The sequence below is a fragment of the Excalfactoria chinensis genome, chromosome 11 (genome assembly GCF_039878825.1).
Source record: "Excalfactoria chinensis isolate bCotChi1 chromosome 11, bCotChi1.hap2, whole genome shotgun sequence".
In the NCBI taxonomy this organism is placed as follows: Eukaryota; Metazoa; Chordata; class Aves; order Galliformes; family Phasianidae; genus Excalfactoria; species Excalfactoria chinensis.
In genome coordinates this window covers 1,972,213-1,994,197 of record NC_092835.1, presented here as the reverse complement: position 1 = coordinate 1,994,197, position 21,985 = coordinate 1,972,213, and the positions used below count along the sequence as shown (strand labels likewise).

The window sequence follows — 21,985 nt, the reverse complement described above, 5'->3', positions numbered from 1 at the left end:
TGCTGGCTGAGTCAGTGCAGCCTCGGGAGCTGCAGGCTGTTAACTGCTCACACACCCACTTCCTTGGTACTCGGGTTGAACTTCCAAGCAGGTTACAGGCAGTCAATGGGACAGCCTGACTCCCGAGCTGGAGGCAGCTGGGAGCACTTCATTGCTCACTGATAGATCTCATTACCAACAGAACTCTTTAAAACGATACTGCCTAGCTTCATTGCTGCCAAGTTGTAGAGCAAGTTAATGATGGTGAACCTCTGACACCAGGATCAATGCCCAGGTGGTTCAGGGAGACCAGCACAACCACCACCATTTCTTTAACATCAACAACTCCAAACATTTGTCTGCCCCAAACCCAAACTCACCACGGTGCCTTTGCTACTGAGCAGCTACTTCCCAACCTGATCTTCCCTTCCACTTTCAGACAGATGTTTTGCCCCCACATCTAGAGATACGGACACACGCTACCCCTGTCAAATCACAGGGCTTCCATGCACCTGACAGAAGCAGGGAAGCAGAAGCACACCCAGGAACAATCAGCTGAAGTTCAGACTGATGCTTCTTAATCAGCTTGTGAACTTCTTCTCATGGAGTGAGACAAGAACTCCTCAAACGCCCTCTTTTTACCCCCAGCATCAACGAGAGGAATGATCTGTCAACCCCTCAGGCTGACATTTACTACTAGAACACCTGCGGTAAGAGAAAGAAGGGGTTGAAAGAAGAGAGGTGCTAGAAGGAAGCTTGTAAACAGGTGGGGGAGCAACTTTTTACATGGTCTGATAGTGACAGAACAAGGGGGAATAGTTCTAAACTAAAAAGGGAGAAATGTAGGTTACTCAGAGGGAAGTAAGGAACTGGAACAGGTTGTCCAGAGAAGTTGGGGGTGTTCCACCCCTGGAGGTGCCCAAATACAGGATGGATGCAGTCCTGGACAACCAGATCTGGTGGGTGGCAGCCAACCCACACACAACAGGAGGTTGCAGCTCAATGATCTTTAAGGTCCCTCCCAACCTAAGCCGTTCTATGAGTCTATGTTGAAAGTCACAGCAGGGCACCCTGCAGCAATGCCATCTCAGCGTGCGACCCACCTTATGGCAGCCTGGATAGGTCGCCATGGAGTTGAGGGTAGAGGTGCTGGGATTCTTGCTGGTGCTGGCCATGATGTTCTGGATCTGGGTGAGCTCCTGCCTCAGCACCTGCTTCTGGTGGAAGCTGAAAGCGGGGTGGTTGGACGCCATGGTGAAGAGCAACAGGAACTCATCCCCCGTGCGGCCCTCGTTGAGCTGCAGCCCATAGTTGTTGATGACGGAATCGATGTGGGTGAGGGTCCGGAAAAGGACCCCGGCGGCCTCGCGGTGAGCAGAACCCAGCAGGGCGAGCGAGACCAGCAGTTTGCTGCGCACCACCTCGTCCGTCAGGTTGGTGAGGCTGCCCAGATCGGCGGGGTTGTTGGCCTTGATCTCGGAGTCTCTCAACGAGTGGTAATCCTTCCGAGCCAGGTCCTCCAGGCAGGCTCCCAGGAAACGCAGCTCCAGCGGGATGCACAGATCCAGCAGGCCGCACAGAAACTCCACTCGCTGCGGGGAGGGCAGCTCCGAGAACCAACGGTACACCCCGTCCCGCTGCAACCGCGGGCAGCGCTTCTCCACCATGGTGCTCCGCCGACCCCCGGCCCGCAGGGAGCACACCTGGGGACCCCTCGCACCGCCCCCTCCGCGCTGCCGGCCGCTCCCCCGGGGGCTGAGGGGACCCGGCGCTACGGAGCAGCCCCCCGCGGCGGGCAGGGCCCGGCCGAGGCCCCCCCCGAGGGCGGCCGCCGGGGGCGCAGGCCCGAGTGCTGAGGCGCGGCCTGGCCGCGGGGTCCCCGCCCGGCAGGCCCCGAGCAGGCCTCGGCGTTCCCTCACGGGGCGGTTCCTTCCCTCAGCCGCTCCATCCTCCGTCCGTTCCCGTCCCGGAGCGCTGGGCCTCCTCCGGAGCCGCCCCGACGCACACAACAGCGGGAAAGAATCCCTCGTTGAAGGCAGCGCGGAGGAGGACGGCGCGCTCACACGCCACAAGCAGCCCGCGGCGGAGGGATCCCGCGGTGAGGCGTCCCAGCCGGCGCGGGGAGGGGGAGAGAGAAAAGAAGGAGCGACCGAGCGCCTCCACTCCCGGCCTGACCTCGCGGCGAGTCCCCGCCCACCTCCCTGCCCATTGGCCCGGCCTGATACTCGCGGCTGATGATTGGCTGTCGGCGTGCTGCCCCCGCCTCCTCCCTCTGTCAATCGCTACCGTTAGGCGCCCGCTTAGCCCCGCCCCCTTCCGCTGGTTGAATGGGGGGGTGCGAGCGGGCGGCTTTTGTGTGGGGCCGCGGGCAGGTGGGTTGGGGGGGGGTCGTTACCTGACAGTAATGAGCCGACAGGAGCCCGCTGGGGTTGCATGACGTCCCGTATCGTGCAGCTCCACAGCCCTGCTTCCGTACGGCTCCTGCTGCAACAGGGTCCTTGAGAAGCCCAAAGCCTCTCTGTGTTCTTTGCTCGCAAAGCAATCCGTCGTGCAATGGAAAGCAGCCGGGCTTCCTCTTCCTGCCATGCCTGGTATTGTCCCTTAGAGGAAGGGAGATGAGGGGGAAGCGCTCTCAGTCCCTTAGGTTTGCATTGCATTGAGTTGGGGGCCAGGCAGTCTGCATTAAGGCACCAAGCCCTTGGTGGCTTTGTTGCCTGTATGGGTGACTTTAACCCAGCTTGAATCCATGCTGAAAGCAGCAGGCTGAGTAAGGCAATCTCTAACCTGAAGTGCAGCGTGACAACTGGGAGCCTTTCCTATGAGCAGAAACAGCTTTGCATGAAGCCCTTGGAAACCCAAGGGAGCCTGGTGTATCCTGTCCCAGGCCACCAAGAACTCCTGGCTGGCCAGCAGGCAAAGCAAGGAACCACCCTCAGCCAAATAAATCAGCTTCGTTGCAGCTCATGTGTCGCCTTGCTCCAGGCCATGGGCTGAGGGTGAAGGTCGTGCTGGGGTACAGCCACGTACCTGGAGGAGAGCAGCTTTTGGGACACCAGCACCATCCCGTTCCCTCTTAGTGTAAATCCCCCTTCTGCACACTTGAGACAAACAGCAGCTGAGGAGCCTTCCTTGCTGGAGTCATCAGTAAATATTAACTGAGGGTGCAGTTATTTTTCCTCCTTTCAGTCTTCCAGCGCACTGGGAAGCTGTTACTGAATGTGCTGGCCCATTTTTTCCCCCCCCTCAATGCTGGCTGGATCAGTTCTCACCCCCAGCTTGAAAGGTCTGGGTCGTTGTTCTCACATTGCTTTGATGCTGCATCACAAAGAGCAACGGCTGAAGCTCTTCTTCTTCCTTAAGCAGCACAGGGAAGCAACCTCAGCCACATCCACCGCTGTAACTTCATCTTTGTGTGTGTTGGATTCAGTGCAACGTTGCTGGAACATCCCAAGGCGTATGAAAATGCTCTTGGTTTCTTGGTGAAGCAGGTAACTGGGTCCTTATGGAAGAGGAGCTATTTCAGCTTATAATCCATCCACGGGGTGAAAAGGAGATGAGAATCTCTACCTGTTGAAATGAGAGGGAGAACTCTGTGTAAGCTGTTGCCTAAGGGCCTGTTGAATTGCCCAGAGCCTTCAGCCCACATAGGGCTCCTTCTCAGAGCTCTCCATCATTCTCTGCTTGTTTTAGGAAGCTCTTCAACACTCATAATTAAACAAGCAGAACTATTTACCCATTTGGCATTTCTGGGCATCCTAAGCGTGGCTCAGCATTGTCTCCTCCTGGCTGTCCTCTTCCAAAAGCTCACTTTCCCATTCCCCAAACCTAAACTGCTCACTTCTGACCATCCCGATGCCCACTTCTCCCATCCCCCCAACCCCATAGGGCTGCAGTTTTCTAATCCCAAAGCTCTCTTTTCTGGCAGGACACAGCAAGCAATAGGCTTGCATGCCCCTACAGAGGGGAAAGATAAACATTGCCATGGCATGAGCACTCCAGTACTAATGCACACACGGGTTATTTCCTGTAAGGTTTCTCACAGATGCTGGGATTTGGAACCTTTGCTTTTGAACAAACAAACAAACCCGGGCTTTGAAGAGCATAGAAAAACATCACGTGAGAAGAAGCAATAATGATTTTAAAAGGCCAGATGTCGGACAGGCAGCATCCCTTGTCTTTAGCATCATAAAAGGAGCGTGCGCGGTTGGGATGGGGCTCGGAGATGGCTGCAAAGGGAGGGGGGGAGGTGGCAGCGAAGTGCCGGTCGGGTGGCACTGCCCTCTGCCGGGCACACATCGCGACACCGGGGTTTCTCGGGGTGTTTTTCCTACTGAAAGCATCACCGATAGGGCTGCAAGCCCCCAAGTAAAGCTGCCCCCTGGCTCACTGTTGCTCGGCCCCTGTTGATGCTCGGAGCCTTCTGGCGTCGCCTGGTTCCCCACGGGGCTTGCCTCAGCACGAAAACCCACAGCCCCAGGCAGCCAAAACGCTGCCCCCGGCTTCCTTCCTCCGTGCATTCATCCCTGAAACCGCTGCAAAACAAACATCCTCGGTTTTCCCCGCCTCTCCCTTCCCACCATCCCAATCACAGCCCTGCTATTCCCCTTTGACTCCCACTACATTAATCCCCCCCCCCCCCCGTATCCCAAAGTCCCATTTGGATGACTCGTCACAAAACAAGACCCACATTGCAATCACTTTCCATTTCCTTGCCCTAGAACTGGCACAGCTCCTTTGCCATGGATCCAACCCCCCCCTCATGGGGGCCCTCCCAACAGCTCAGACAGCCCAAGATGGGTGCACAGCTCCCAGGGTGCAGTTGGTGTCCCACATCTGATGTTGGAATCAGCATTAATTTGGTCTTTGCTGCCGCCACATCTGGAAAATAAAGTCTGGAAGTGTTTACTTGAATATTCCAGTGACATTCCTTGGGATGTTTTCATATCACATCCCTCCCCCTCTTGGCTTTGGGTTGGAATTGCACTAACCAGCTCGATCCGTTCAAGGAGAAAGCACAGGGAAGAAAGGAAGGTGCACAAATATTTACTAACAATAAATATCCAGTGTTTCTTTACAGTGTTTAGCAAGTGTAGCACGGGTTCTAACTGCAGAACTATCAGCTAGGTGAAAGATAACACTGTGTGCCCTCCCTGCCCTGCACTTCAAACGCTTCTGTGCAAACATCATATATTGACAACGCTGAGACGTGTGCTGCAGTGACACACTGGGGGTTATTTCCTGAAGAAGCCCATAAATAACATCTGAACGACAACCAGAATGAGAAAAGTGGGGTTGGTTCACGAGCAGTTCATGAATGGGGGGGGGATGAAATTAGCTGAATGAACCGCTCATTATGCATTATTTAGCCAGCTGTACTAATTAGTGCCTTAAGGATTGATCCTGTTCCCACTGCAGCCAACTCCAAAACTCCTTTTGATTTCAGTGGGAGCAGGACGGAGCCCTCAGAGGATGGGCACGATGCCTGTTTCCTCTGCAGTGCCTCTTCTTTTCAGTATTACTTATTGATTCCAACTATTTTTTTGTGTCTTACAATAGAAGGGCTGCTTCTACACTGTCCTGTGTGACGATCAGTTAAAAAAGAAGCCCCAGCTTGTGTCTTGGAAGGAAACTTTAAAGGCCACCTGGTCCACCTCCACAGCATTGAGTGGGAGCACCTACAGCTCTGTCAGATGCTCAGGGCTCCAACTACTTGACCTCTCCACTGACCAGCACTCACTGGGCACAATCTCACTACCAGTTCCTCATCCACCGAACAATTCTACCCATCAAATCCATCTCTCTCCAGTTTGGAGAGAAGGATATTATGGGGGAGTTGTGTCAAGGGCCCCACTGAAGTCCAGATAGATGACATCTGTGGCACTTCCCTCATCCACTGAGGCAGTTGAGCCATTGTAGAATGACACTTGGTTGGTCATGGCTTGGTTATCTCACATCACCTCCCTCTGTTCCATGTGTATAACCTCCAGGAAGATCTGCTCCATGATCTTTCCAGGCACAGAGGAGAGGCTGACAGATCAGCAGCCCCCTGTCAGCATTACATGGGATTTACCAAAGCCCACCTCTGTGTGCCAACAGACCTTATCTCCCCATATATCTGCTGGGGGAACAGCAGCAGTGGGTCCCATCACTGCAGGGGCTGCAGCACCACTCAGCCTGGAGGAATCTCCCTAGCCCCACTCCTTGGGCTTCTCTCCACAGACTGCCTAAAATGGGTATAAAAGAGCCTTCCAGTGGGATTTATTTTCTTCTTAAGACCATCCTTAAAATAACAAACAGAAGAAAGCTGCTGACACGCAGTACATCTGTTTGAATAACACGGACCTTCTGTCTGCAACGGAGGAAACTCCAAATAAGTCTTTGATTTGTGTTTCCTTTCTTCTCCTTCCTCATCTCCTCCTCCTCACTACTGTATACAAATCTGTTCTGCGAGCTCCAAGCCTCCAATTCCCTCTCCCTGACAAGCTTGTTTGTATGCCATGTGACAGCTATTTAATTCCCTCCCTGCTCCTAACACAGCTCATCTTTACCCTTCCTTCTTGCAGCTCTGTTTATGAGATGATGAGGAGAGGTGAGGGCAGCTCTCCTTTAGTCCTGCCCACTGACTGTGACCCACAGCAATCCCACTTCAGGGAAGCGATTAGGATTGAGAGCTGTGCTTCAAGTTAGCACATGTAAAGTCCTTCCCTAAATAGGGATGACACACACAGCAGAGCCATGGGGTCACTGTGTGGCAGCAGCATGCAATGAGAATGGGGTTATGAGGTTCTACCCCAAGTCTTCATTGCCTCCCCAGAAGGACCGGGGCTGTGAATCAGTTGCTGAAGGCCACCTCTTGTTTGTAAGAAATCCTTTGGAGTGCAGAACAGCATCAAGCAGAGATTGTGGGGCACCACTTCCAACAACCCTACAGATATCAATGCCACCCTGGGTAAGGCAGGACCTTACCGGGCACTGCCCTTGGTGGCTCTGAACAAAGAAAAAGCCACAATCCAAATGGAGCTGGGAACCATCATTTCCTCATTAAACACATTTCCTTTCAGCACCGAGCCTTTCACTCCGTCACCACATGCAATTCCTCAAAGTCCTCATAGCTAATATCACAACTATAGATCCAGGGTTTATTTATAGCCCCGAACTCCGCAGAGAGCTGTGTGTCTTGTTGCTGTGGAAACCCAGAGTCTAAAAGTAAAAGAATTTGAATGGGATTTGAGAAGCGAGCTGCCCAATTCCAGCAGCAGCCTCGGCTTCCAGAGCTCTGCCTTAAACTTCCCAACACAATGCATCCCCTGTGCCCAGCAATCCCAAGGGACGGCAATCCCCCATGAGTTTCTGTCACCTGGCAGCCCCAGTTTTGCTCTGTCAGCAGTGGCACATCAGCCAAGGGCTGGGCACTTCTGCTGCTTTCTTCTGCTGACTTTTCCTGGAGCTTTTTGCTGAAGGGAAGCACCACGTTTGCTCTGTTTGCATATGGCAGCAAACCCAGAGCTTTGGGACTGGCATAGGTGGCTCAGGTCCCACCTATAGCCTGCACCTTCCCCTGGCAAGGCAGTGCATGGGACAGAGCCCCAGGAACTGTCATTCCTACAGCTTCCAACCTGGGATCTGCATGCTGAAACCAAACCCCCCAAAACCCAAATGTCCTTCCACTGAGGATGCAGGAATGCCACTTAAGCAGCCTTTTCCATGCCTCTAAATAGCTGGCAAAACCTCTGCCATAGGGCTGTGTGAGGGACTTCAGCTACCTGTGTCACATTCTAGCAAGCAAAGAGCATAGATTCATCTACCAAGCTCAGAGAAATAACCCCCAAAGTGCCACCAAGGGAAGGACCGGCCATATAACACAGCTAAACCATCAGCATGTGTCTTAAATTCACAACCAAGGCACAAATGTCAGAGCTGATTAGCTCTTGCCTCTCATTTCCATAAGTAAAGCAGCAATTCCAGGCTCGAGGCTGTCACTCCTTCCCTGCACAGCCCTGACATTTGCTCAGCTCATGCTGTGGGTCCACACTGGTGTGAGCTGTATCTTGCCCAGCTGGGAGTGATTACTGGGGTATTAAATTAAAAATAGAAAGGCAGGCTGGCAGAACAGCGAGTCAGTGACTTGTCTTTTCCATTAGAGGGTGCCAGGAACTCACTGTTGTTGCAGACCCCAGAAGTTACAGGAAATGTGACTCTATCCCTATTTTGGGACAGGCCAAATCCACGTTCTTTTTGGGACCCAGCCCTGAGACTGCCCAACCACAGCGACCTGATGGCCACAGTGAGATGCAGGTGGGGAAGGGCTGATGCAGCAGCTGTGATTTGGATCATAGATCCTCCAGGGAAAGAGGATTCAGCCCAGCCCTGAGAAGTACCAGGGGGTCTCTCCTGCATCCCATGTGATGATGTGTTTTGAAGCAACTCAAGCAGGCATGGGCTTTCCCCATTATCTGGGTGTAGTCGTAGGTGATGCTCCAGGAATAGCCATGCAACAGTCCTATGTTCGGACAACTGAGACAACACTGTCTTCTCCTCTCAACAAAGATGTTGCTAAATCATTAGCAGCAACCACAGAGCTGAGCTCCAGGAAGAGGCTGGTCTGGTCTTCCTGGTGCATCCCATGCCAGGAATTATGTCTGGCTGACACATAATGCAATAGGTCACAGAAGAGCAAGTGAGACAGACTGGGGCAGCAATCCTGCAATAAAAGCACACTTGGCCAAGGGCTGCATTTTGCTGAGGCCATCCTTCTGGTCACAGTATTACAAGGATGGGAACCATTTGGCTGGGGCCCATGGGGAGCTCTCACTGCTCTCTTCCTGCTATGCTGAGGGCCCCTTCCACAGCCCTGCAGTGCTCCTATTTCATGGGACTGGAATAGCAAATTGCTGGGCTGCAATTCATAGGAGCAGCAGCTCGTGGAAATGAGCACACAAGGATGGTGTCAACTTATGTTGCAGGGATATTTTCTTTCCCAAAGTGATCCCAAAGCATTCTGTGGTGTAAATATAAACCAGGGGTATTTAGGGAGGAGTGTGGGGTGCTTGGCCCAGTGGAGCACCTTGGAGCAGGAAGGGAAAATCCCATTAGCTTTGGAATGGGAGTACGTGCTACACTGCAATGGGCAAACCTGGAGCTTGATCAGGAATGCAAACACAGATAATACTCAAGGTGGAGGTAAACCCTGCTCTGCTTTGCAGAGGGCTTTCTGGGACACTGGGACCTGTTGCTGGCACAGGACAAGAGTGAGATCCCAAGGCAAACCCATCATTCCAGATGGCTCCAGTTATTCCCAGTTGTGATTTTCCCTGTTTGGGACATGTCCCACAGCTGTCCTCCTTCAATATTATTACAGCATTAGAGATTGGTGCACAGACATAGGGATGGGTCCTGCGGGGAGGGAGCAGATGATGCTCTGCTGCACTCAGTGCTGGGTGTGAAGTGATAGGACAATAAATCCAAGGCTGGAGATTCAAACTGAAGGCTCAGTAGCTCCGGTAATCAACTGAGTGCCCACAACTGACCTTAAAGAAATAACCTGGAGGCTTTCTTCTCCAGAGTTAGACTTGAACTCCTCTATAATGCTATGGAAAGCATAGCAGTGACAGCATAATAAAGTCCCAGGATGCAGCAGCTATAAGCACAAAAATAAAGGAGATAATTCACTTACCTCCAAAAGGTCTCAGATTCATAGGGGTCTCCAGCAAGATAACCTCACCTCCCCCCTGCCAACCCTTAAATGAGGGCTGGGAAGGGGTGGATCCTGGCTCCAGCCCTTCCAGTCACTCAGGTACATTGCATACACCTGAGCTCACCTGGGTTGGCCCTGCCTTCCCACCAGGTGCTCCATCACTGCTTCAGGCTGTGACTTAGCATTTCCACTATACCCTGACTTTCAAAATCCAGCCCTCAATGTGCCGCTCAGCTTGCTAAGGAAGGCGCCAGGTTGGGGCACTGGAGATAAGAAAGAAACTGAAGCTGATATTCCTTTGGGGCTATAATTCTATGAACCTTCAGCTCCACGGGTTTCAGGGAGCTCCCCACTTCCCCTTGTGTCTGCAATGAGCAAAGCCATGTTTTCCCACATGCTGAAGGATTTCCCAGTGTCATACTGATGGGACGCTGTGTTGGCAGGACCAAGGTGTGCGTTCCATCACAGTGAAACATCCTTTTCTGCTCCATTCCTGCTGCCTCCTTTGTATCACAATGGTGATGGCTGGGCTAATCTGGTGCTTTCAGATTCTCAAGCCTTGATTTCTGTGTGTCTCACCATCCTAGGGTGACGTTCCTTTACCCCTCACCCTCTCTTTCATTCCTGGATTATCCCATGCTAACAGGTGCCATGTAATACCGCAGGTTGCTAACCTCAGTGCTGCTCACCGATTCCTTAAGCAGATCTTGAAACCCCACGAATCCAGTTTTGAGCTTCCTGGAGCTTCACTGTTTTGCACCAAGCGTGTAAGATATCTTTCCCCTCCAGCCTTTGGGCAGCAAAGGAGTTCTGTGTGTTCAGGCCCTCTAGACATGCTACTCCGGATTGCAAAGTGCTCAAATGCCCTAAAAAATGGGACTTCAAAAAGAAAGCTTTTTTTTTTTGTGAAAGCCTACACAAATGTGGGTTAAATCCCAATGCAGCTGTTTGTCCGCTCAGAAAAAAAAGAGATCCTCCCTGTTGCATGGCTGTATTTCATAAGAATAGAGTAAGAGCAACGTCAACTCTTTTACATCGCTGTGTCTCCTTGCTTCAATGAAAGACGTTTCTTCTTTGTTATGAATTATAAATCTCTATTGCTACAGTCCAAACAATTCTGGGAAACTACTGCCACTGGCTTTCTGAGCGCAGTAAAATACACTGTCCTTACAATTTGCAGTGCTCAAAGCATTTCCAAACATTCATTATTCACATAGAAAGAAGTACATCAGCGTCTCCATTAAACTGAAAACATAATCCCGTCTGTCTCTTCTGGTGCCAAACTACCTCAGAGCTGAGTTGGTTGCTGGGTGTCCATGGTTTGGTTTCATGTTGGGCTTTGCTGAGGATGGTGAGTGGCAGGGAGGAGGTGATGAAGAGGCAGTGCAGGTGATGGAGAGCAAAACGTGGTCCCTTCCTCAGTTTTCCCACTGGCAAAATCTGATTTTGGTTCTCAGCCCAATGGAGCATGAGAAAAACAGAAAGCCAGTTAGAGAACCATAGGTTGGTTTGGGTTGGATGGGACCTCTCTAGGCCATCTGGTCCCACTCCCTGTAATGAACAGGGACGGCCACAGCTCCATCAGTGCTGAGAGCCCCTCCATCCTGACCCTGGGTGTCTGCAGGGATGGGGCATCCACCACCTCTGGGCATCCTGTGCCAGTGCTTAAAGTCATGGGCTTTTATGAGAGCTCTCAGAATTTAAAACAAAAACAAACAAACAAAAAAGACTTTTTGTATCCATTCTTTCTAGAAAGCAGCCCTCAAGCAACAGCAAAAGTTCCCCTAATTATCTATATATATCTCATGCAGGTCAAAGCCCATCTCAGGACTGGTGGGTATGGTTTTCCCATCAGATTTGGCTTTCCCGGCCTTTCCACCAGCAGCAGGCAGAGCAACCAGGGCACGGTGTGGTGGTGGAGATGGAAAACAGCACAGCGAATGGCTGCCCAAAGCAGGTTTCTTCTCGTCACATTATGTCAGCTGCATTTCCTGACCAAACCAGCAGGAACACACGGGTGACAGATGTCCCCTAATTATCGGCAGCGCTCCCACTCCTTGCTCTCAGACAGAGAATTCAAAGGTTTGAAACAAACGGTTGGGCTCCGTTGGGTTAAGGCTGGCTGCTTTGGTTGTGTTTATGAGCAGCTTTCAGCTACAGAAAATTGGTCAGCCTGGGTTTTGGTCAGCCTGGGTTTTGTGCTGTGCCAAGGTGGACACCAGGCAGAATTAGTGGGGTGGAAATCCTAAGTAGGGTTTGAGTTTGGGGTGGTTGGTCCCAGTGAGCCTCATGAGTCTCTTCCAACCTGTGAAAATAGGGAGGGATGTGGGTGGCTGGGAAGCCGAGTCCCTTTGGGTAGATGCTGCTGCTATATCACTGATGGCAGAGGTTTGCCCACTGGGGTGGAAGGGCAAGGCAAGGGGCTGGGTTTTATAGTGAGCAAGCAGCTCACACGCATTTACAGTAGGGAGATCTGGTAAAATAAAAGAGAGAGTGAGACTTTTGGGTTTGAAGACAAGAAACCACAATGTCTTCCCTTGGGTTTATTTTCAGCTTCCAAGACCGCAGTGCCATCCACTTGCTATCCAAGATGTCAAGAGCCATCTCCATCCTTCAGCACGGCGCTGCACTCACACCAGGGATCCACTCCTGCAAGCAGAACGCCAGCACAAGGAGAAGCTGTGGGCACAGTTCCCCAACTCCCCAGCTCCTTCCATGGATGATGTAGGAGGATATCAGCCCCAGGAAGGACACATGTGGCACCCAGGGAGAAGGCATCACACCACGCTCCATGCTGCTGGCACTCGGGTTCTCTCCTCCCATGTACTCATTGATCAGGATCAGCTTCTTTGCTGCTGTTTTTGTGCCTCTTGATTTCCACACGGAAACTGGCTCTATTTTTACCCGGCTAAAGCTGATTAGATTTGCAGTAATTGGCAGGATAAACAGCCACATACTGTATGCAGCAGGTTAATGCGATACATTCGGTGACCAGTAAATGCACTTAGCCCATGGCCAGCACAAAGAAGACGATCGAGGTAATTTATTGCCCACATGCCTGTAACATGCCCATTAGCCATCTCTGTCCTTCCTCTCCCTGCAAAACCAATTTCCCCTGTGAAACAGTGAGCGCAGTTATTGCAGGACGCAAAACCTTCCGTCATTTTCTCCTAAGCTCTTTGCGAACCGGTATTAAACCCAAGGACACTCAGGAGTTTCTCTTTCTGGTTCACTCGGGTCTTGACTTTTGTTGACCTGCGAGAGATTATTAGCACTGTAGAGGCCACATATTAAAAAAGAAAAATGCTACTTACATCTCGAAGGCTGACCTCCTTCAAGTAATGTAATTTCCAGCCATTTCAATCACTTTCATAAGCTGCAATCTACCGGAAGATTAGCAGCAGCCTTGCTTGCTGCAACATCGTTCTGGTCTTTAATTGGTTTGGGGGTAATTTAGCCAGAGATCAAGCAGATAGGAGAAAACTTGGGGACAACACCAAGTGATGGTTTGCTTCTGGAATTCAATTAACCGGAGGAGGAAATGAGCAGGAAGCAAAAATGAAAATCAAGCAGATATCCAAGGCTGCGTATTCCAACACAGTGCCTTCAGACCTTGGGGACACATGGGCACTGCCTGGTGTCAGCAAGGAGCCATCCGTGTGACCACCAATATTCCAATAACCAGAAAGCTGAAAGAATTGCACTGGTACCGCCGTCTCTCCCCATCAAACCTGTAACTCTTCAGTTAGTTTAGCACCATTGTTTTTCCCTGAGCTGCAGTTCACCATTCACTGTGTTATCCTCTGTTCAGTCTTGACCCATCAGGTTGGGTGTTGGGTCACTTGTCAGGGATCCCATCCAGGATAAAAGCCTTGGGATCGTTGGTGCCCATTCTGACACCATCCTTGGTGGGCGCAGTGCTGACCATCCCCCAACACTCTGCAGCTCTTGATGACTGTTCCAAGACCTGCTGAAAATCCCCATTCATTCTTTAGACGGCTCTTCTTGGCCACCTCCCATACAACTCATTATAACAACTGGTGATTCAGATCCACAGGTTCACAGATCTCATCTTGCCTCCTCTGTGCCCTTGGAAAGCGACTCGTCAGCACCTTGTCTTTTCTCAACCAGATACCAGGAGGGAACTTGCACTGAGCATTTCTGCATCATTGAGAAGTGCCCCATTTCTGTAGTATTGGCCCAACATTAATGTGAGATTCTTGAAAATCTTGGAAATGTTCCTCCTGCCTTTAATTTCTCCCTGCATCTGAGGTCTATTAATTACTAACAGTTTCCCTTTCCTTCCTTTTCTATGTTTATATTTTACGTGTTAGTCTTGGCGGCTCTTTCACTTCCTTTCCAAGCCATGCTGTGTTTCCTAACAAAGATTTCTGTCTGCATTACTGCTTTGAGGGTTAAATATTCTTAAAGGCTTCTCCCTTTCCAGCACATTTTTTTCACCTAAATTCTTTCCCCCAAATTGATTTAACTTATAATTATTTTCTGTTTTGTGAAGCGGGACCTTTTAAAGCACCAATGACATATATATATATGTATATATATAAAGCTGCTTTGAAGCTTTACTTCATTTGCACATAACAAATGTAGTCAAGCCGTGATGGCTCATGCCTAGTTCAGGGAGAAATCCATCTTCACCCATCAGGGTGAGGTATAACGGGGAATTCCCTCATGTTGGAGGCAATATTTTGTCATTAGGAAATTCTTTTCTTTCTTTTTTTTCTCAGAAACTCAAAGAGCATTTTAATACAGGCAGCTCAATAATACTGTGCTACTTTAATACTGTGCATCGCTTGGCCCTTAGTGGTCACAGGGACTTTATTATCTATCATCGATGTGACTGCTTAAAGAAGCAGATCGTGCTGAGTCCTTGCAGCAGTACAGTGGTCTGTTGGAGATCTCATGTTTTATTTCCTGGTATATTCAACCAGAAACACCCTACATCATTTTTGTATGTGTTACCAATGAGTTGAAGCCACCTTTGGAAGCTGCTTTCGGGTCTGCTATGGAGCATCTCTCTCATCTTGCAGCACAGCAGGGAGTGGAGACATCCCTGGGGATCTTTACATCCTTCCATTTTCCAATGGATTTTTAAAATGTATTTGATTTCCAGTGAATGTGAACCATTCCCTTTTTTCCTCCCCTACATGTTATCAGGCTGCCGTGCTCCCAGCTTGGCTGGAGCCCCCATGAGTTTTCCCTTTGAAGAGGTCAGCTCAGCTCCATGGCTGGACGCATCCAGGCTCAGTGAGCACAGCAGTGTTGGGTTAGGGTTGGACTCAATGATCTAATTGCTCTTGTCCAACCTTAAAGATTCTATGACTCCTTGATCTGATGGGTGCTTACCATGACCATCAGCTGATTTGCTTTTTGTTATATTTTTTCCCAACTTTATTCTTTCGTTCCTAACATTGTATCACTCTCCTCGTGCTCAAACGCACTCGATTGTTTTAAAAAGCTTGGCAGTTCTACTTAATGCTGTCTGTGCCCTTCGGGGAAATGTCTGCAGAGTTCAGCAGAGGTGCTGGAGGATTCTTGCTGCAGCCTGGCCCCTTGAATTTCTTCTCTCAGCAGCAGCCAGGAGATACTAACTGGTCTGGAAAGGAGTCCCCAGGGCTGGAAAACTGTGGATAATGGAGTGGGGATGCATTGACACAGGCTGCCCATGGAAGTGATGGTATCACCATCCCTGGAGGTGTTATAGAAATGTGGAGATGTGGCACTGAAGGATGTGGTCAGTGGGCACGGTGGGATGGGGTGGGGTTGGATTTGATCTTGGAGCTCTTTTCCAACCGTGATGATTCTATGATGCTACGGTTTTATGGTTCTAACTCCTGGCCTATGGGTAAAGTCAGTGGAAAACAGATTTATTTGGTGTAGGAAGGGTTGGAGGCAGCAGCATGGCTGTGTTGCACTTGGCCTCCCCACCACGATGACCCCAGCACTCCCAATCACCCAACCAGACACCCCCACACTTGATTGCCAATGTGCCATTGGCCATTACTTGAACACCCCAAAGCTCATCACAAACTCTTTAATAACAACCACATCCCTCCCCAACCAACTCTCCATCCAGCCCCAGGGCAGTGGCGCTCACAAGAGGCACACTGCAAAACCAGAACCCACTCATGGACAGAAAAAGATGCAACACGTGGCTGTATTTTTAGCACAGAAACTGCCCACGCTTCAGACACAGATGTGATGTTCCTAAATTAAGGCTTGTTTGAGAATCACAGACCCACTAAGGTTGGAGAAGACCTCGAAGACTATCAAGTCCAACCCCAACCCTTCCCACTGTGCCCACTGACCTTATCCCTCAGTGCCACATCCCTGGAGCACCTCCCTGTGCACGTTGAGTGCCCAGTTGCTCTTTAGGAGTAGAAGTTCTCTTCTTTGGAGAAGGAGAGCGGGGAGCACAGCTCTAAAGCTCCCATTGGGTGGGCATGGAGGCAGGAGGGACAGGTGGAGGGAGTCACCATTCCTGGGGGTGCTCCAGAACTATGGGGACTGTGGCACTGTGGGTCATGGTGGGATGGGTTGGGGTTGGACCTGAGGATCTTGGGGGTCTTTTCCAACCTGAGGGATTCTGTTTTCACGCAGCTCCCAGACGGACACTTGTGAGCACCTTTCTCATGTTATTATCTCAGCAGAGCTCCCCTTTAGACCCTCATTCACTTGCGTTTGAAAGCAAACGCAGCGGGCACGTGGATGCTGCCAACATCTGGCACACACACTGCAGGATGGGGACACTGCGTGCTCCTGAATGATCCCACACCTCCAACCACCCTGCATAAACTGCCCCCCCTCAAATCCCCCCCGGGCCCGGCAGCCCAGGCCCTGCGCATCATTCTGACCGCCCTGGGATGCCGAAGGAAGGGGATGCAGCCTGGAGCGATGCGAATCAATAAGAGGGATTGTGGAGTGCCGGATCCCAAAAGGAAGGAGCGGGGAGGGATGGAGAGCGGCGCGAGATAAACCCAACCCCGGCAGCATCCTTCTGGAGGGAGGGAGGGAGGGAGAGAGAGAGGGAGGGAGGAAAGGAGGGAGGGAGGGAAGGAGGGGGCAGCCGCAGCCGCTGTCTCTTTAAATCCACCCGGAGCTGAGGCAGAGCAGCAGCCCAGGATCCCTGCTCGTTGATAAGCAGGATTTAGCCCCGTGGGAAGGAGGGGGAGCGCGGCCCGACCCTCGCTCCCCCCCCCTCGGGGCCTGGCGGCGAGCAGCATGCGGGCACTGGCGGCCCCAGCGAGCGGCTCCCGCGGCGGGCAGAGCTGCGGGGGAGCGGCGGCTGCGGGAGAGGGTTTTTAGGACGTGCGTAGGGCGAGGCCGGGAGGCGGTGGGGGAACCGCATTGCTGCTGAGCCATGCGCCGGGGCCGGGCGGCCTGAGCCGGGAGCGGGGGGGCCCTCCCTCCCAGCCCCGTTATTTCCATCCTCTTGGCGTTTGGCCTCTTTTTTTCTTTTTTTTCTTTTTTAATTCCCCCCAACCTCCCCCCCCATCCCCCCCAAAATCCTCCTTTTCTCTCTCCCCCTCCACCCCCGTTTTCTGCCGTGGATGGTTTTTAGGTGGAGTCGTTTGCACCAAAAACCCAATAGCTGCCGCTGTTCTTGCCGCTATATATATATTTTTTAATGATACTGTTTCCACAGCAGGGGAAGAGCCAACCGATCCGAACACACTCCCAGAGAATGAATAATCACGAGGAACTGGCTTGAGCAGCGCCTGGATCTGGTGCATGATTGCAACCTGATTTTTCTATCATTCACATATATATATATATATATATATTATTTTTTTTTTCCCCCAAGTCATCGTTCTCCTTTTCTCTCCTGCATCATTTCGGTTTATTGTGGGGGTTTATTTTTTTATTATTATAATTATATATATCTATATATTTTTTTTCTCTTTTCACCTTTTGGGGGATTTGCAAACCGAATTACATGCATGTCCAGTGGGGGAAGGTTTAATTTTGATGATGGAGGGTCGTACTGTGGAGGCTGGGAGGACGGAAAGGCTCATGGCCACGGAATCTGTACCGGCCCCAAGGGTCAAGGTGAATATTCGGGCTCCTGGAGTCACGGCTTTGAGGTGTTGGGGGTCTACACTTGGCCCAGCGGCAACACTTACCAGGGCACCTGGGCGCAGGGCAAGCGCCATGGCATTGGCATGGAGAGCAAGGGGAAGTGGGTGTACAAAGGAGAGTGGACCCACGGATTTAAGGGACGGTACGGGGTCCGAGAATGCACTGGAAATGGGGCCAAGTACGAAGGCACCTGGAGCAATGGATTACAGGATGGCTACGGGACAGAGACCTACTCGGATGGAGGTAGGTGGTGTCTTGATCTCTCCCAAGCTGGGGCAGGAAGTGGTGTGTGGGTACCAGCAATGGGTGTGTGGGTACCAGTGAGGGATGTATGGGTACCAACAAGGCGTGGGTACCAGAGATGGATGCGTGGGTACCAGTGATGTATGGGTACCACTGAGGGATGTGTGGGTACCAATCATGTGTGGGTACCACTGATGGAAGTGTAGATACCTGCAATGTGTGTGTCTACCACTGAGGAAATGTATGGGTACCAGTGATGGATATATGGGTACCAATGATAGATGAATGGGTACCAACAATCTGTGGGTACCAGAGAGGGATGTTTGGGTACCAGTGATGTGTGGGCACCTCTGATGGTTGTATGGATACCAGCGATATATGGGTACCAGTGAGGGATGTTTGGGTACCAAAAATGTGTGGGTACCACTGATGGGTGTGTGGGTAGCAGTGAGTTATGGGTCCAGCCCCCAGGCTTAGGCCATAGTCTGGGACATAGCAACCTGCTTGCTTGGACTGAAGGCTGTTCAGTGCCCCACAGGAGATAAGGCAGCAGCCAGCATGGCACCAGGCCACCTCTTTGCCACAGGTAGCCCCATATGTTCAGCTGGTCACAGCACCAGGCCTGCACCTAGAAAGGCTTTTTTAGGAGAGGGGATGAGATGCTGGCAACTGAGCAATGGAGGATGAAGAGGGGAGGATGCGGTGGGCCAAGCTGGTGGGAGCAGCCCGAGTTGCACATGGGACAGGGCAGTGCTGCACCACTGTAACCTGTAGGATTTGCATGGAGCGTGGATGCAGCAAAGCAGGGCAGAGGGGAGCGGAGCATGCAGGGATGTCTGGGGCAGATCCACACAGCTCTATTGCAGCAAACCCTTCATGTGAGGGGCCGAGGGCTTCGTGCACACCCTGCCTTCAGCCCCACACTTAATGAATAATGCCCAGGCAAAAGAATTTAATTCAGACAAGAGTCTTACATTCCTAGTTTACGGCTTAATGCTTAGCGTAGGGGCTCAGAGGGATCACAGAAGCTATTCTCTGCCGTCAACGCGGCTTAGCGAGATGTGGAGGGGAAACCAGGATTAAATGGGAAAAAAAAAAACCCAACACAAACCAACCCACAACAAGAAAACCCAATTGGAGTGATCAGCAATCGCCAGCCTAACGAGCTTTAGGGCCAAACTAGGGAAAACAGCTGGTGCTCTCCTTAAGTGGCTGTATCATCCTCTGTAGCGATTCGGGGTCCTTCCATCTGGGTTGCCACCATGATAGCAGCCAGGCCTACCTCCCTGCAGCAGGGCTTTGGTTTTCTGCTGGATGTGCACAACCTGAGCAGGTTCCTTGTATTTTATGGCATTGTGCTTTACCAGGATGGCCACAATCAGGGGGAACTGCAGGAACTGAGCACCATTGCAGCCTTCCTGACAGGTGCTGTGAGGGCTTTCTCCGGTGAGCCCTGTGCTGCCCTGTGATCAGCCATGGGACCCACAGCTCTTCGTGCTCTCTGAGGGAGAGGGGGAAGAGATTGCCTTATATTTAAAGATAATTTGCATGGGGGGGGGGGTGTGTGTGTGTGTGTGCTTTCTCTGAGTGGAAAATACAGCTGCACCTTTTGTTTCAGATGCCTGCAATCATGCTGGGATTGGTTGGGTTTGATTCCTACGTCTGACATCCTTCTGCTGGGAATAAAACTCAGGCAGTGCTTGCAGTGAGGGGGTCAGAAGGGGGTGGGGGTGGTGTTCTGCATGCTCTGAACTCCAGTGCTGCTCCCATACCACCCCCCTCCAGCATTCAGGCCCCAATGGGGACATTTGTAGGGAGAGCCCCTGTAGTTGGGGCTTCTGTTGCCCCCCACCCCATTCAGGACAGCACAGGGTGCATGCCCAGGCCAGGCTGCACGCTGCTCATGGCTCTGAGAAGCTACCAGAAGCCAAGAGCTGCTGCTTCCATCTTGTCAGGCCAGCCCAGCTTCCCTGTGCTCAGGACAGAAAGCCTCTCCATGCACATCTGTGGTTTTTAGGAGGGGGTGTGAGACAGGTAGGGGAAGAGGTCTGGAGCAAAATGCTGTCTCCTGGGGACTGCACACAGTGCTGGGAGATAGAAATGGCTGCATGGGGCCATACAGAGCTGCAGAGTTCATGGCCAGGTACTGGGAATGGGGATACCCCATGCACACCCCAATGCCCACAAACTCCGATCCCATTTTGGCACAGCTAAGAATGCGCTTTACTGAACTCAGCTGCCAGCAGCCAGGGAGCCTTTCCCAATCCCACAGCTCCACTTTGGGTGGAGTTGGGCACCTCCAGCCCTTTGGACACCAAACACTGGTGAACTTTGTGCTCTTGGGTGCACGAAGCCAATGTTTGTGCCAAGGGCACCCACTGTGTAGCTGTGGTACAGGGAAGGCAACTCTGGGGAAGGATGTTTCTCATTAATCTATTCAAGTTATTACCTCCATCAAACTGAAGTATCCTAGAATCCTCGCCCCAGCATCTGTCACTTGCCACCCACAGATAAATATTCATCCCTTACATGCTATTTTTTATAGCACATCAACCAGGGCTCGGGGATGGGCCCCTAAATGCACAGCCAGGCTGAGGAAGCAAGATGCCACCAAATCCCTGCCTTCCACTCCAATTTCTCCTTGTGCAATAGCATTGGGAGCCAACCCAAAAACTCCCCCAGCCATTACCAGCCCCCTTAGGGATGCAATGTCTTACCACGCACCCATCGATGCATTCAGCTCAGGCATGGCAAACGATGTCTCCCTGCTCAGCACCCCCAGCTCACAGCCCCAGGCACTGTCCCCCCCACGCCAGGTTGCTGCCAACCCCCACATCGGCTGCCCCCACACGCAGCTTGCAGAGCTCACACCTCCCACACTGCCACGCTCAGCACCATGCACACACGCCTCTGCTCCCCACACCGCTTCCCCACTCTGTGCATGGACCCCCCACACACATGCTCTGCCCCCCACCCTCTGCCCCATGCCCATGCAAACTCCCTTCCCTAAGCCATGCAACTGCATACACAACGATGCAAACATACTGCATGGGGCACCAATAAGCAAATACACACCCCTCAGGGAGAGCACTTTGTGCTGAAGCTCCCTGACATCGCTGCACACCCAACCTATGTCCGTGCATCTATGGCACACGTGTGCACCATCTTACCCTATCCGTGCATCCTTATTCCACTGCCACAATTGCTCCATGTCTCCTGCCCCATCCAGCAGCAGGCTGATATTATGTAAAACAAGAGCTGAGAATTACTTTGGTTGAATGCTGGGGTTGCAGAGCTCATTTGCTGGGCCTGGTTCAGCTCAGCTGGTAGCAGGTTGAGTAGCAGGATCTGGACAGAAGGGGCTGCATGCATCAGGGTGAGCATCCATTGGGATGAGCAGCAATGTTATCCAGGGCCACTGCATCACCTTTGCTGGAGCAGCCTGGGCCCATTCCAGCCCTGGCAAAGCCATTCTCCTCTCCCTGCTCACCCCAATAGGACAGGGGTTGGATGGGAGAATCTCTCTCTGGGATCTCCATAGCCCATCCAGCCCTTGGGCACCAGGTTTCCATCCCCAGTGCCCCGTGACTGTTCCCCATCCCTCTAGTTGTCTCCCCCAGCCCAACCTGTGTGATCCATGCACACTTTTCAAGAGGGCCACCCCGAAGGGACGGGCAGTGGCACCTCGGTGCTCATCTTGTGTAATGCTCCGTGCCCACTCACCTCCTTGAATCATCCCTTTGATAGATAAGTGAAATATAATTAGTGTTTTCATTGTTAGCGCTGTGTGAGTAGGCAAGTGGGATTTCTTGGCCCGGGCTGGTACATCTTCTTGCTATGCATTGCCATGCGATGAGGTGGGAGCAGCCTCTCCGTGTCCCATGTCACCACTCCATGTCCATCTCACCCCTGCAGTGGTATCGGTGACGCTTCCAGGTGCTCTCAGTGTTTGTGTTGGGAACTTTCCTATGG

At 51.8% G+C, this 21,985-nt stretch overlaps 2 protein-coding genes across 2 annotated transcripts in view; one reads left to right on the top strand and one right to left on the bottom strand.

Moving 5' to 3' along the window:
- Positions 1-3,532, bottom strand: part of ZCCHC14 (zinc finger CCHC-type containing 14) — a 41,830-nt gene extending 38,298 nt beyond the window's left edge. Inside the window, exon 1 of the mRNA XM_072346120.1 lies at positions 1,083-3,532. Within this exon, the coding sequence (XP_072202221.1) occupies positions 1,083-1,646 (564 nt within the window). The 5' untranslated portion in view covers positions 1,647-3,532. The remainder of the gene's footprint in view (positions 1-1,082) is intronic.
- A 13,244-nt stretch (positions 3,533-16,776) lies between these two features.
- Positions 16,777-21,985, top strand: part of JPH3 (junctophilin 3) — a 40,581-nt gene continuing 35,372 nt past the window's right edge. The window contains exon 1 of the mRNA XM_072346731.1: positions 16,777-18,013. Within this exon, the coding sequence (XP_072202832.1) occupies positions 17,632-18,013 (382 nt within the window). The 5' untranslated portion in view covers positions 16,777-17,631. The remainder of the gene's footprint in view (positions 18,014-21,985) is intronic.